At 42.4% G+C, this 16,608-nt stretch overlaps 1 protein-coding gene across 2 annotated transcripts; it reads left to right on the top strand.

Annotated features, from left to right (window-relative positions):
* The first annotated feature begins 340 nt into the window (after positions 1 to 340).
* On the top strand, positions 341 to 16,204 carry mtf1 (metal-regulatory transcription factor 1). Of its 2 annotated transcripts, none has more exons than XM_079504329.1 (11): positions 341 to 452; positions 2,258 to 2,744; positions 7,815 to 8,053; positions 9,604 to 9,735; positions 10,608 to 10,681; positions 11,032 to 11,159; positions 11,613 to 11,690; positions 12,344 to 12,446; positions 12,532 to 13,214; positions 13,771 to 13,840; positions 14,278 to 16,204. In XM_079504329.1, exons 2-11 carry the CDS (start codon positions 2,310 to 2,312, stop codon positions 14,796 to 14,798), a joined length of 2,463 nt encoding a protein of 820 aa, XP_079360455.1. In that variant the 5' UTR covers positions 341 to 452; positions 2,258 to 2,309; the 3' UTR covers positions 14,799 to 16,204. The 2 variants fall into 2 exon arrangements, with proteins under 2 accessions (XP_079360455.1, XP_079360456.1); XM_079504330.1 differs by having other exon boundaries at positions 363 to 452; positions 2,262 to 2,744.
* The last annotated feature ends 404 nt before the right edge of the window (positions 16,205 to 16,608 follow it).

Raw genomic sequence — 16,608 nt, forward strand, 5'->3', positions numbered from 1 at the left:
TTGCATTTGTGTGGACTTGAAACTGTTTTGTGGGTGAGCCCCACTTAGCCACTGGGGATATTGTGTATGAGCTTCAGGCAGTACTACTTGTCAAGTGTCCTACCCAACAACACCAGGGTATAATGTTAAATGTATCAATGGGAGAGTAGGGAGACCACTGAAAATGTAATAGTTTTATTGTATTCTTATTCAATTTACAATTAATTCCGGGTTAGCACTTAGTATTATCACTTAATTGGGATTTTACTGTGCATAAAATAAAAAAAGCGGTATTTTCATTTTGGGAGCATTTTCCCCACAAACGTCAGTGACACTGACCCAGGATAATCTCGCGTTAGCAGGGGGCCTAGCTAGCGCGAGATTAATATCATGGTGTCCAAAGGGAGGGGATGGGAAGCAGAAAGTGCTAAGCAACCAAAACCATAAAGATAAGGAATAATTCATCTACACGGGTAAATATCACAATGTCATCCTCTTTCAGTTCACTTGCTCGGCTTTAGCGACGTCCCGCGCCTGGTTAGTTGGCCAAATGAAACTTTATTTCGCTCCAATGAGAGGAAGATGAAGCTTTCATCCGTCGACAGTAAAGCAGTTAACATCATAGGCTAGCAGGTTAGCACAGCTATGTGTATGTGTATGTTATGAAGACGCCAGCCCAGTGTTGTCAAACGGAGCTAGCTGCTAGCTAACGTTCGTTTGACCGGCCGGGGAGGAGGGGGTTCACAGACAGTGTGAATACAACATGTATACTTTAATGACATTGTAATACATCATACTATGCATGCTATAACGTCAGGCGTTTGGTCGAAAGAACAGAGACATTCCCCCTCTGATATTTGCCTTAGCAGTTAGTTTAACCTGGGGGTGATGCTAACATTATTAGCACATTAACTATTTCAATATGCAACGTTTACAATTTATATTTATATACTATGGTATGGAATTGTCTTCGGTAAACCATCCTTGGTATTTTCCCAACCCGAATATTATCAGTAGTATAGTAGTAGTAGTATAGTAGTATAGATACATCATTTAATGTTGACAATTTTGACATGAGTGAGCTTCATTGCATTTCTGTTGACATTTGCGACAAGTCAATGAAAGTCATTAAAATCAAGTGTCGCTCGGCCAACAAAAAAAAGCAAACTGCGTTATTTTAAATTTAAAAAAGGGAGAATACGTTTTTTTGTGTGTACCACTAGCCAAACTGGAGCGCGACTGTGTTTCCAGCGTAGTAGCAACCAACAGTCGCGTGACTGGCTGTCAATGAAAGGAGAAAGTTCTAGAGATATGATGATGTTAGTTTAACCTCAGCTCGGAGTCGGACCCTTATTACGGGTCAATTTGTATCCATTTGGCATTAGAACACTGACTGTCAGGGTTACAAATAGGTCAGGGTCCGTTTGGGTCAAAAATTAATGGTGTGGGACCATCTGTCAGCAAACGGCAAGATTACTGCTCATCACCAGGTTCTTAAATAATGGTTTAAGCAGGATTTTTGCTATACATAACGTTGATGAGTAGAAAATAATATCATTCTTTATTGTAGTCCACCAGGGTGTAAATGTCTTTGGCTTATCAAACACAAAAACAGCATAAAAAGCAACTTAAGCACAAAACACCTCCCCCTACTCTCTTCTGTAAAAAATAATAATAATCAAAACAAATGTTGCTTAGATCAGAATCAGACCCACTTACTGCCATTTTCTAAAGGCCACAGGCATTTAGGTTTGAATGTGAAGCAGAAAAAGCCTTTTGTGATGATCAAATGCTGCAGATTCAGTCAGTGGCTGGGGAAGCTTTCAAAGGGGGTCACCGTCTACCTGTAGAACAAATACAAGCAACAAGCAATAAGTCAGGTGTGTGCACGGTGTGGTAAACCCTACTGAAAACTTGTTTTGTAATGATATCGATCGGTATCGATCGATATGACCATGCAATTAATCTCTTATCAGATTTCGGACAAATTTTAAATCTAGTGCATGATCCCTAGTTTGATGAATTGCTGTAAGTCGTCATAAAAACAGTTTTGTTGCATTTGACTCCCTTTCATGTTATCACTATATTAGCCAGTCAAACAGATCTTTCTGCTCATGCGCTCACATGATGGCTTATTTAGTTCTCAATAATGGGCCGTCATGCTGTGCCAAAATCTTATGAGAGAGATCAGAGTCAGAGAATATAATCAGGTGATCAACTTTTAAAACCGTTTTGTTACTGTCTTATGACTTGATCGTGTGCACCTCCACTGTTAAAGGTAGATATTGAGTGTGTGTGCCAGCCTCTGCACCCAAGAGGCGGCCGGGACCATGAGCGAGAATGGCCCTCGTATGGAGGCGCCCATGTACTTTGAGGTGGAGGTGGACGGGCTGGGGCACGACGCGGAGGACGACAAAGATGATGACCTAATCGCAGAGCCCTCGTCGTCCGGCCGTGTGTACGACCGCACCACAGTGCTCATCGAACAGGACCCCATCCGGCTGGACGAGGAGGGTGAGGAGGACATCCACTGCGGAGGGGATGAAGACGGGATCCACTTCCTGACCGAGGGGGAGGGTGACGGAGATGACGACGATGGCTTCATGGCCGATCCGGACGGCATGTCACAGGGTTATGTGCACCACACCATCTCTGCAGACCAGATCCAGTTCATAATCAACCCAGGCTCCACCCCTATGCCACGCAACATAGAGGGGGCCACACTCACCCTGCACTCTGAGTGCCCAGAGACCAAGCAGAGAGAGGTGAGGCCTGAATGAACTTAATTTCTACAGTACCGTTACCGTATGTGTTTGGCTGTGTTGTGATACACTACAGGTTTGAAAGAAGTGCCAGCCACACACCCACACTACCACTATCTTCAATCTTGTGGCCACCAGCCTGACATGACTGTTTGTTCTGGGCTTAGCTCATTTTTGTGAGAGGTTGTATCACAAAGGAAGCATTTCTATGGCATATTGGTTTTCCAAACATTATGAAAAGACTATAGTGTAGCATTAGGGGTGTAACTATACATTTTAACAGCGCTATGATACACATGGTTGACGATACGATACATGGACGATATTGGTTCATTATGGCGATACGATACAATTCCATGATTTGAAATCGATACAGTAACTATTTAGCATACATTACATACATTAAATACCGGTATGTGTGATAGTGCAGGTTTTTTAAGGGAAAGATTTATTATTATGGACATAAAGTAAACACAATGATTCTCTGGCAAATATGGACATTGTATTTGAACACGTGGACAAACCCATGCCTTGACATGAACACGGAGAATACACAGATTTTTCTGTAGCTATATATGGAATGGAAAGGTAATTAAACCCATCTTTTCCATTTTTTTCTTAGTATTGCTAAATACAATGCACAAGTACTTGGTATTGATTAAATTGATTATTTCCATTGCAAAACGATTCGATACCGATTATTTCCATTGCAAAATGATACGATACAAAGTCAAACGATACGATACGATATTTGCTGTTTACATATTGATATACTTTGATTTTTGAGGGGGGCTAGCCATTCCTATATCCAGCTTTTAGTGTATGTTCACAACCTTTGTCCTACACAAACATTAAATTCCCATTGACAAATGTCAATGCATGGAGAATGTTACGTCATAGTGTCTGAGCAAATAGGCATAGTGTCTATTTTACGTCATGATGATGTACAATCATAAGAGCATAAGATTTGTATTTAAATTTAAATTGATATTTCGATACAGTTACTATATCGTTTGCCAATTAGGCATAGTTCCATTTACTGAAGAAGACATCTTGTTTGTTTAGTATTTAAAATAGATCTTATGGGTAAACGATAAACAGAGAGCACAGGTGAAGAGCGAACTTGAACGTGAACTCAAATTTTTATTTGCCTACGGCTGCTACTGTTCCCAATGAAATTATGCATCACTTTCCCTGAAGTTTGTCCATTGACACACCCAGTAAGAATGCTAATTATAATTGTGTGTCTCATGCTAAACTAAATACTAATTGATGGGTTTAATCAAATGGCTAGTTCTTGGCCAGAAATCTCTCTATCTTCTCAAATCCCTCCCAACATACTGATCAAAGAGTTGCATTGTATTCAGTAGTTGCCAGCTTTAGAGGGTGCTACTACTCAGATTTGCGTATTTCCTTATAAAATGCAAACTACTGCTGCTAGTAGTAACAGACAGTCACCTCAGCCACAAGGGCTTCCCAATCCAAAACTAGCTACTGTAGCTCATTACGTCCTGGCCAAGCCAAACATTGCACCGGACCCTCGGTGCAGCTCAGAGTACAGTTCCTGTCCATGTTGCCCTGTTGTCACCATGTTGTCAGCCAGTGGCACTGATGGCATTGTTGATGTGCTCTTTTCGGTGCATGCAACTATGTATAAATTAGGCTTTAGTGCTCTGTTGGATTCCATGGCATCCAGTCCTCCTTGCTATATCATGATGATGCACCTGCATTATCTCACTATTGAAGGGGATTGTTGTGTCCAACTTTGAATCAAAAGAAAAAGGAAAACTAGGACATACTCAAAGCCAAAGGTGTAATATTACTGAGTAATTGTTGAGACATCCACTGCTGTTCCCTCATTGTCACCCACGTGCAGACTTTATTTTATTGCTTTCTCTTTGCTGTCCCATCTAGGCAACATCTTTGACATTTTATATGTTGCATATTCTCAGGCAGACTACTGATCTGAGCTGTCTAAACTCTAAATAGAAAATATCTTCATCCCAAAATGTACATTCTGACTGATCTTTTCTGTTGGACACTTTCCAGAGCAGTAAGTACTGCTGCTCTTAGTGTGCTCCTTATTCACACATTCATATATAAGAGCTATATGTTCTTAACCTTGGGGGCATTGCTGCTCATTTCACTCTGTGTGAACTTGAATAATAAGACTTGCAATACATTTTCCCATCATAGATGTTAACAGTGAAAGGAATGTCTGTCGCAGCAACTACAGGTTTCTACAGACTTTTATTTATACTCTGATCGGTTATTTTTATACGTACATACATATGTTCAGGGCAGCAAGGCGTATTGCATCCCCAGTGCAATGCAACGTGATGGCGATTCTTTACTGACTGTAGAGGAAGTGATGTGAATCTCTCTTCATCTCCCTTCTACCTTCTTTATTCTTTGCTGTTCCGTTGGCTGTGTCCATTTGGCAGGGGATCACTTCTGCCCCAACAGTTTCTTGCAGGATTTCACCTTATTGATACGTATAGTTTAGCATCTGTACACTTTCAGACAACATGCAGAAAAATAAATTAATTATGGACAGAGCCTAACGTATAATATAATGGGCCTGTAGGGAGAGATCGCACCTAGACGCGTCACAGCAGGCACAGCTGCTTAAAAAACGCCTTGGAAAAGCATGTTGGGCAAAACAGCATAGTGTGCATGACGACATGACGTGTAAAGCGGGGCTGCTTGTATATCTGTGATGTGATCAAATAACAAATTAATGAACGTTGACATACTGGGTGCTATGGGTAAAACTGTATTAAATAAGTCTACTCTGTACTATTGAATAACACAGTTATTAATGGGGAATTCCGAAATCTGACATGGGCCTCATTTTGCTATCCTTTCCAACCCTAACGGTAGCTGTTAATCTAATCATATGCTTCAGTTTATAGTGCTGACAATCTCTGTTGTTCGAACTCGGTAGCTTGCAATGCATTCTGGTGGGGAAAGTATGGAAGGGTAAATGGAGATACAGGGGACGAATTTCATGAATGTTCAAATGTACAGTGACAAATAGCCAGGAATAGATAAAGGGGACTAATTAAAGGGACATTTCACAGCTGGAAGAAACTCCAGTCACTCAATGGTAATAGTATTTGTAGTAGATAACGGTAGCACAATTTGAAATTTGCACTCTGGCCAGAAAAATAATGTAGTCTGAGTTTGACTAGGGTTTGACTGGATTGCTGGATTACTACAATGACCATAATGCCTTGGTGCACTCACCCCACCTTGTGGAGAGGGGCAGGGCTGTCTTACTGAGACAACATGTAGTCCCTTCTAGTGTAGTCCAAGGAAGCTTTGAGAAGGAAGAGAAGTGGTCACGTGACTGGGCTGCGCCATGACACTTTCATAGACACTTTCATGGGAGCCAAACTATCCGGAAGTATGGCAGAATGCACTGGAGTCAATGAGAGCTCAGTGACCAGCTCATGAACATTATGAACGTTATTTATGAATGACCGACTGAGACCTTTTGTAAAGTAATCACTTCTGGAAAAGAACAGAAGACATGTAACACATTATTGTCTGCTCTGTTGCTTTTCGATGTGTACAATGTGTAATTTTTTATAGAGGTATGGTATCTAAAGAGCACAAAGTACCTTTCTGAATGTACCAAGTATCACGAGACTTCCCATCATTTCCTGTCTGGCAGCCAAATATCGCGGTACTTCGGAGCCAGAAACGATACCTGCTGCTGTTTAGATCCTCAGATAAAATTATATACTGTGCAATCTGTGCACATCAAAAAGTAAGTGATTAGAAAACAACCCACTGATATGTCTTCTTTTATATTCCTGAACCTATTATATGACAAAGGTCTCAATTGTTCATAAATACACACACACACACGCATGCACACACACACACACACACACACACACACACAGGTTTTTCCGAAAACTGTTAGGATTTAGAAGGCATTTTTAGAATCGACATCAGGTCTAAATGGGTTATCGTTTGTTATTATTATTGTCATTGAGTATGCCACCACAACAATGACAAAATCACCTAATGCATGTTTCAGATGCTCGTTCTGCAACGCTACGTCTCTTTATATATGTCAAGACAATACGACATCGCAAGAGACCATGTTTTGCATTGGTTACTGTCAAGTACGTAATTTGTCAGTAACCTCTGATTTAGCTTTTTCAGTGGTTGGTGGGTTGTTTTTTTGTGCAGCACAGAGCTCTATCCGGAGCTTCCACCTCCCTGGCTTTGTGCTCTTACAATGCAAGCATGCATTTTTCTGAGAAGAGAGGAGGCTGCTTTTATTCCTGTGGCCTCAGGGCCTTTGTATGTGAACATAGGAGGAGACTGCCTCACTGCAGTCGAGCTGGGCACTATGAAACCAAATTGACTGGATGCCTTGCACAGGCGAGGGGTGGTAAAGTCACTGCTGTCACTGCTCCATGTGCTGACAGGTGGTGAGTCACCAAGTTTGTTCCTCCACGAAAGGTCACACTGACTCAGTGGTTGTGGCTTCCACATGTTGCCAGGCCCCCTTATTAATTAGCTAAATCAGGATGTACGCTCTCCCTCATCTTCCAGGATTTGTGAAGTTCTGCATACAATGCAATATATATATATAAAAAATCACACCCGTGTCAACTGAGTGGTGTAAGGTCTTATATAGACTGATCAGCTGTGGTGTGACGTAATGTCTGACGTAATGAAATCACACCTGGGTGAACTGGGTGACCGTAGCAACCATGCTCATTTGGTACGAACAGACAGACAGACAGACAGACAGACACGTAAACTAACAAAGCCAGTCGTAGGAGTGGTTTACACCACTCAATAATGCTTGGCGAGATGTTGGATATATAAGGCTAACCCACTCTGAAGAGCCTCACAACGATGCCCTTTTATACTGTACATGCATGTAACGATCCTGAAACTGAATGTCTCGTCCTCAAATTGCAGCATTACATGATGCTAGCAGTCTTTTTGTTTGTTGGAACATACATCACCATTGTTAGTCTAGTCACTCACTTCATACTGTACCTCTTCCTCTTCTTTTGTGTTCCTTAACTTCCTTTCTCTCAGGTGAAGCGTTACCAGTGCATGTTTGAGGGGTGCACGCGGACGTACAGCACGGCTGGCAATCTGCGGACGCACCAGAAGACTCACAGGGGCGAGTACACGTTTGTGTGCAACCAGCAGGGCTGTGGTAAGGCCTTCCTCACCTCGTACAGCCTCAAGATCCACGTGCGTGTTCACACCAAGGAGAAGCCCTTTGAGTGTGATTCGCATGGCTGCGAGAAGGCCTTCAACACGCTCTACAGGTTAGGTTTCCTCTTTATATTGTGGAGTGTGATAGATTTCTTTATTGAATTTTTACATAAGGGACAAACTAGAAAGGTATAAATTATATGCACAATAAAACAAACAAAAAATCAGACATGTCTGAAGTGAGTGGTGCTGTGTGTGTGTGTGTGTGTGTGTGTGTGTGTGTGTGTGTGTGTGTGTGTGTGTGTGTGTGTGTGTGTGTGTGTGTGTGTGTGTGTGTGTGTGTGTGTGTGTGTGTGTGTGTGTGTGTGTGTGTGTGTGTGTGTGTGTGTGTGTGTGTGTGTGTGTGTGTGTGTGTGTGTGTGTGTGTGTGTGTGTGTGTGTGTGTGTGTGTCACTTGGTGGTGAACTAACGCTATTTCCGTGCTCGGACAGACCCAGGAACACACATAGCTGTCTATAGGAGTGGTTGCACCACTCAACAAGAAGAAAGGGGCAAGCAGCACATCACAGTAATCATGAAACTATAGATACACACACACATGGGCACATCAGAAGGCAAATTGCAAGAGCACAGTTGAGGGCGGCTCTCCAATCCAATGAATCACTTCCTATGTTTCCTTTTTATATTGTGCTGTAGCACATTGAGATTCATGAAAAACATTTATTTTAGATCTGCGCTGACGCAGCAAACGGTTGTTGTTCAGTCAAGTGTTATTTAAGAGAATGATCCATTTCCAAATCTTAATTTAAATTACTTCTGACGTGCTGTCAAATGTCCCTTGTCTGCCCATGAATGTAGATTGTCTTTTTGAGTGGTGCAACCACTCCAAGGAACAGCAATGTCCGTGTCCGTGTGACACCTATGTGACTCGTGTAAGGGGGGGAGTTGCACCACTCAGTTCACACGGGTGTGATTTTTTTAATAAGATGTGATCTGATAAGCATGTGTTGTTTAAGGTCTGACTGCAAGCATACGGACCTTAAAAGTATAAGCCACTGTTTGATTGAGCTGGTTGCAGCTTGTCCTGAATCATGTGCTTGGTTTATTATTTGTCTTCGCCTCTATTCTCATGGGAGCTGTCAGTGTTTACCACAGAATGTGAAAACTAATACCTATTTTATTATAAATAATAACCATTCAATTGCTTCCTTAATGTAACCAGCCAGTTGTCAACTTGTTCTTAGTTTGTGCTATTGAGTCATTTTATGTCTGCCATCACAAGCAGAGGTGATATGAGGTGAACTGTAGCATTGTCCCTGGGGAGCCAGTATTGGTTCAGTTGCTACGACATCCTGCCTGGAGCTTGCCTTTGTCATTGGCTCCCTTTCAGGGTGATTTCTAATGCCAGCCAACCAATGCTACAGTGCTTTCCTCTCCTGTCCAAGTGCACCACATTTTGGAACGAAAGTTGTGGGTCTTTTGTGTACGCAACTCTTCCTTCCATATGTGGAAAGGCTATTGTAACCCTAACCCTATATCGGTGAAAGATTATATAAAAATAACGTATTTAATTGAAAAAACTAACTATAGTCTTCTTAGGGGGTTTTCTCTCTGTACGACTTCCCCTCTGTGGGTTAACGAAGTGAACTTGCTCTCCCCACAGACTGAAAGCACACCAGAGGCTTCACACGGGCAAGACGTTCAACTGTGAATCGGAGGGATGCACCAAGTACTTTACCACCCTCAGCGACCTGAGGAAGCACATTCGCACTCACACTGGAGAGAAGCCATTCCGGTGAGCAATGCCAAGCTCATGCTGAGTCTTTAATATCTCACTAGGGAGAGGAGTGCATCTGTTGTAGAGCTGAAGGCCCAGTTTCATTACTTTATTGAGTCTATTCTATTCCATTTAGGACAATTAATATTACTAGGCTATGGTGATACATATTAACATCTGTCATCTGATGCACCATAGGCTTGTTCTATATACTGATGTAATTCTCAAGTTAATTTAAAGTTGAAATCTGGAACTTTGACCAATTTGTATGGTTGAGTATGTTAAATATAAAGTAAGTGATATTTTTTGGTTAAAACAAAAACTTGTTTGTTCAATTAAAATGTTTTATAGTGCCAAAATCCCACTAGCACTACCCCTCCACTAGCACCACACGTTTGCCTGTATGCCATAAATGAGCTTTCGTCACATGATGAACTTAATCCATTGAGACCTGGAACGCATCCATGTCACGTTAGCGTTTAACCACATTAACCATTAACCCATTTTGGGGCGGGAACCCCTTTTGGTGTTTTAAACATTGTTATAATTTAGCTATTGAAAAATAGCAGATCTACAAGCTCATAGCGCGCCACCGAGTGGCGCGCTATGAACTTGTAGGTCTGCTATTTTTGAAAAATCGTTAAAATGTGCCTCAAATCTTTCCGAAAATTGTCATGATTTAGAAAACAATTTTTTTTTAATTTCGACGTCAGGCCTGAATGGGTTAACTACATGATATCGTATCAGTGCATACAGTAGACTTGCATACTCACCAATACTTTTAGGCTGTTTCCAAATCCAATAATGCTATGATAACAACTGTAGAAATGTCTCTCTGCTTGCATTGCGGATTACATGTGTCTTATGCTATTGGTGTTTTACACCCCCAGGTGTGACCATGATGGCTGTGGCAAAGCTTTTGCTGCTAGCCATCATCTAAAAACGCATGTAAGGACACACACAGGTATGTTAATGGTTTATTTCTCTCTCCTTTAAAGTAATTGGTCACAAAACTGGTTGACATCCTATGTATCCATTTTATTTTCACATGAAATACATTTCGATACCTCGATTTTTTTTTTAGATTGTTCAAAAGTGTAGGCTACATTGACTGAGGTTTTGTGCCTCAGATTCAAGGTGAGCCTTAACCCTTCACCCGCCCTCTCCGATTAATTGTCTCTCTCTTTCTCACTCACTCACTCACTCACTCACTCACTCACTCACTCACTCTCACACACACACACACACACACACACACACACACACACACACACACACACACACACACCATATGTGGCTCTGTACTCCCCATAGGCGAGAAGCCGTTCAACTGCACAAGTGATGGTTGTGAGAAGCAATTCAGTAGCCAGTACAGTCTGAAGAGTCACGCCCGAGGCCATGACAAGGGCCTTACTGTCCACCTCACCACTCCGCTGTCTGAAGTGAGTCACAGCACCCGCACAACTCACCAGAACATTTGTCCCCCTGATTGCTATCTTCACAGACCCTGTGTTTTGCATACAGTAACAGCTCAACTGCACCTGGGGTTTAGAGGCCTCTACTGATTTTAAGAAAATGTATCTTGGATAAAGACTTGTTTTATTTTCTTTGCTGGTGAAAAGACTTTTCAGTGGAACCTGGAAACCACACCCACTGCTATGCCCTATGCTCGTGGGATACTAAACTAGAGAAACTATTAAATATGGGGAATTTATGTTGTGTATTTCTGATTTGCTTATTTCTGATCAGCTGAGAATTGTGCTTGATTGGTGCCATTAATTTGGTTTGGAAATTGTATGGCTCTGTTTTCCATCTCAATCAGGCTTTGTGATCGATTTCTATTGTCTGTAAAGACGTGGCTGGACTAATTTGGGCCCGTTTGTTTTTTATTACAGGACGCAAATCACTCACTGTGCCTCAGTGACTTGAGCCTCATCTCCACTGACTCTGAGCTCCGAGAGAGCATCCATAATGTAAGTCTTATGGCTGTCAAATTGATATTTGAGCAGGATTTATGAATTTATTTCTAGAAGCTTGACAGCCGACCACTAACCACATGAATCCTAGCATTCTGCAAAGCTCACTAACGCAACGCATTGTGAGCCCTTTTCATCATGTTTCAGAAACATCCAAATCTAAGATCTCACAACTGATTGTCAGCTTGTAGATCTGATATATTCAATCATTAGTGAAAAATGTTTAGTAAGTACATTTACATATAATATGTAATAACATATGTACATGTATTTGTATAGGTATTTTCACAGAGAGAACTCAGAAATTGTATGTATAACATAAATAAAAACAGCAAGAAACATTTAAATGACACATTGTACAATGTGTCTCAGGAAAAACACATTTCACATCTGGAGATCTGTGACATGAATGTGCAGCACAGATTTGATGCTCGGTACCTCGTCACGCTTCCGGCATTTCCAGCATAGTGTAAATACGTGGCGCTCCCATTGAAAACTATTCAAAACAACACCTTGGTGGACACAACCCCCACTTGAACACTAGCATCCCTGTTCTTGTGACCCGTTGTGAGCTTGTAGATTTTTATTTTAGTTTCTGATGATCAAGCTACTAAGGTTTTGTTGTGTTGTTAACAATTATTGTATTCCAGGCTCAGAATTTGGACCTGAACAATGTGACCCCTGTGAAGATCTTTGAGCTTATGTTCCAGAGTCCAGAAAACAGCGTCAGTCAAGACGATGGTCCTCCCAATGGCAAGTGCTTTTCAAACTGTTATATTGAGTTGAGAGATGGAATATGATCTTTCCCTGCTGACAGCAGCTTGTTCTCCTCCACCAGAGGGCCTCATTGAACACTTCAGCCTGGAGACCACTGCTCAGCTGCAGCATGCAGTGACCAATGGCTCAGCACTCTCCTTCTCCTTCTCCCTCACTCCTTCAACCTCCTCGTCCTGTTGTCCCCACACCGCCCCAGTCTTGGAAGCTGCATCCCAACACAGCCAGACCTCTTCAGCTTCTCAGACCTCCACCTCTACTGCCGTCAACAGCAAAGCAGTTACCTCCACCCTGGCTCCAGCCGCCTTTGTACCCATTACAGCCCTAGCCAGCTCTCAGACAACACCAGATTTGCCTGCCCAGCCATCAGTCCAGGCCCCAACCCAGGCTAGCCCCCAGCAACATTACGTGGCATTGACGCCCACGCTCCTGCAGCCAGGCACCACCACTCAGACTGCCCCTCTCACGTCCCCTGTCGTCTCCGCTCCTGAGGGGCCGGTAAGCGCGGTGCCAGGCACTGCTGCTGTTACTGCTGTTGTAGCCACATACACGGATACTCTGCCTGCTGTGGCTCACCCTGTGCCTTTGGCCACCAACCCTGCCCCTGCCCCAGGTCTGACTCCCACTCCCGCCACCATTACCATTGCTGCACCCACACAGAACCTGCTACAGCCCAGCCTGGTTATGTCTGACCAGAACCTGCAATGGATCCTCAGCACCGCTAACAGCCAGCAGAACCCTGAGCAGGTGGGTGCTTCTGTTCTGACCCTTAACCACATAAACCCTATCCTATTCTGGGCATGTCATAATAGCAGAACATTCTGTGAAACTAGCAGATGTACAGGTACCTTGTAGATCGGCTATTTTCGGCTAAGAGATATGTTGTAGAGCAAAAAAGAAGTGGGCCAAGGATAGACCTCTCGGGGACTCCGGTCTACAAAGAATCGGGTTTAAGTGGTTACGGTTTATGGGTTGCTAGAAATGCAGGAAATTAACAAAACAATTTGTCCTAATCAGAGTTGACTAAAGGGCCGTTCACACCAAGAACGATAACTATTGTTGTGGTTTTAAGTCTACACCACAACTGGTGAACGATATAATTTGGATCACTTTGAGAGCGATTTGATGAACAATAGAAACACTGACAGCCAATTAAAATCCACCAGAAGGACATCTGGGATGCAATCGGTCAACCCTTGGAATCCGTTATCGTGCTTGGTGTGAACAACCCTTACATTTTAGGGTTTATGGGGTTTGGTTTCTTTGACTGTGGTGACCCAGTTTATTAAATGTCTGTTCACAGTCGCATAAAGGAGCTCCAAAAGTAGAGAAGGTTTTCTTCACCACGGCCATACCAGTGGGAGGAAATCCAGGTAAGATTAATCGTTCTGATGTGGCCTCCTGCCAAAAGGTTGTTAAATTGTAAATTCATCCTGACTGACAGGGTGGTACTTCGCTTTACTTGGATTGGTTTCAGTGGCCCAGATTTATACCTAGGGGTTTGAGTCGTTAAATTCCTGTCCGTACACACACCATTATTAAATTATAAAAAGAAACAGATCTGACAGTTCACTTTTCACTGTGTGACTTTATTGCATTATTATAATTGTATTGTGGCGAGTAATACAAGTTGGACTATTGCTATTATTCAAACCCTGTTGCAGTTGCATGGATATTCAGTAGTCCTAATGAAGCAGTGTCAATGTATTGTATTTGAACTAGTCTGAATGACTGGCTTCATCTTATGCTTTTTTTTAACTAACACATTTTCATCTTCGTCTTTTGGAATGATGACAAACTGCATTCCCAGGAAGCTCAGTGCAGTCGATTGGTCTCAGTTTACCGGTCATCATCATAAAACAGGAGGAGTCCTGCCAGTGTCACTGTGCCTGCAGGGACTCCGCTAAGGACAAGAGCTCAAAGAGCTTCGCCTCTACGGCTACAGTGGTAGTGCAACAGCAGCAGCAGCAACAACAACCTCCAGACCCTCCTCCTCCACCACTGCCGACCCCCGAAACCCTAGAGCACCCTGCGGACCCCTCGTCGCCCTCGAGCTGCCTCCCCACGTCTTCCTCCAAAGTGGGTGAGGTGGTAGGACTGGGAATGCCCCCCTCATCCTCTTCTAACTCGTCAACTCAGACTTACCCGGTGGTGATCGAAGGTGCCGCTGCCAACCCTCCCCCTCCATGTGATGGATTATCCAACATGGACGTGTCTGACTTCCTCTCCCTGCAAAGCCCTGAGACGGCCGCCAACATACTGAACATAGAGGCTCTGCTGCTCGTCACAGACAACTTCAGCATGGTCACAGACGGCACTGGCAACCCTTGACGGGAGACGCCTGCTCAGGGCCATCAGGCATCCCACCCTTCATCTGCTTGTCTTGTGTCTGTTGCGCCCACGCTTCGCTAGGGTTGGGAACCGGAACCGGTTCTTTTGAGGAACCTGTTCCAATATTGAGGAACCAGAACCGCCCCACCACATTTACATTAACGGTCCCCGCTGACGATTCCCAAATTTTTCGCTGCTCTTTAAAAGTATGAATACTAGCGCCTATCTAGCTGTGGGTAAGTGACTCAAACTCAACTCAAGGTCACCTGCAGTGAGAGGGGAAGTGCAAAATGCACTCAAATCTCAGAGCAAGTGTTGAACAGAAAAAATAATCTAAAGTTGTTGCACTTCAGTTAAGCAGGGCGAAGACAAGCGCATGACATGCAACACTACATGTTCATAGATTGGTGACTTTTGCGGGAGACACAGTTGTCTTATAACAAATTCAATATATAAATCAGGCCGATTAAACAGCTCTTGATGCACTTTCATTTCAAATGGAAATGTTAACTTGATAGATTAACTCAAACAGCATAAAAGTCAGACTAGAGTTTAACATTTTCTCTCTTTTACTCAGATGTGTATGTTTATATTTCAAAAGTAAAAGGTAGAGCAGCCAAAAGCTCTTCAAACAACAAAAATGTTACAATAATTACATTTGTTTAAGTATCGTTACAAATCCTAAAGGTTCCCAACCCTACGCTCCGCCACAGGCCTCTAATCCACTCATCTTGAGTCGTTCTGTCTGTCAATGCCCTCTGCTGTGTTTACTTGGTGCATTGGTCACCCTCTATTTGCAGTGCATTCTGTTCCGTCTGACATTGAGTAGAAAATATGATATAAATCCATTCACTCCTTGATTCCAATTTAAGTTTTTGGCTTTTAGCTTCCATAGCATATTGCCTATGAGGATTAGCTTAACTTAATACTAACTGACACAGGAGAGATGGCAACTGGTAATGCATTCCTGCGACAGCAAGGCTACAAGCTATACACAATTCCACTGGTGTATTCTGAATTGACTTTGGCATTGATGGAAGCACTGAAATTTGAGGAAGATTCCATTTTGACCTGGCTTGAAGCTCATACTGTACATGAGCAAAGAAACAAAAGGAAAACTTGAGTCTGTTTATCCTTGTACTGTACTAAGCGTCCTATCAAATGCTTAAAGCTGGTATGCAACTGACCAGAATGCACTGTATGCAAAATTAATTTGTATGGTTATATCATGAACAGTTCTGTCCATTCCCTTGAATGTCCTCCATTCAATGCCAATATATGAAGTAATTTCCTCAGTATTTTGTTTTTCTAGGAAGACTTACTCCAGAAAATGTGATCTTAGTATTTGTGCTGTTTCATTTCTTTGCGTGTATGTTCATATAAGCAGAAAAGAACCTGTGAGCGAATCTGCTTGCCTTTTTTAAATTAAGGTAGTACATCTATAAGTTGCCTATAACTTAAACTAATATTTAATTTGTACATGTTAATTTATTCAAATTCTTTATCCTTTCATTATGCTGTTTCAATGTCCTAAAAATAGCAGGAACAAAATCGTTAGTTATTAATTTATTCAAATTACCTTTCTTACCTTGTTTTGTTTTTAATTGTGCTTTCTGTGTAATGTTACTGATTTATTTTCCTCCTAGAAGCCTGATAGGTATTGTTGCTAAAAGCAAGTTTCATATGAAGAAACAAGGCACCTAGATTTCACAGTATAGCAGGTAGCCAGCCCTCTGGGTCCTGCTTGAGACACGGCCAAAATTGACTCTTTACACAGCAAAATCGTGAGTGTTGATTAATTGAAACTGTA

Source organism: Electrona antarctica (assembly GCF_951216825.1).
Source record: "Electrona antarctica genome assembly, chromosome: 6".
NCBI classification, from domain to species: Eukaryota; Metazoa; Chordata; class Actinopteri; order Myctophiformes; family Myctophidae; genus Electrona; species Electrona antarctica.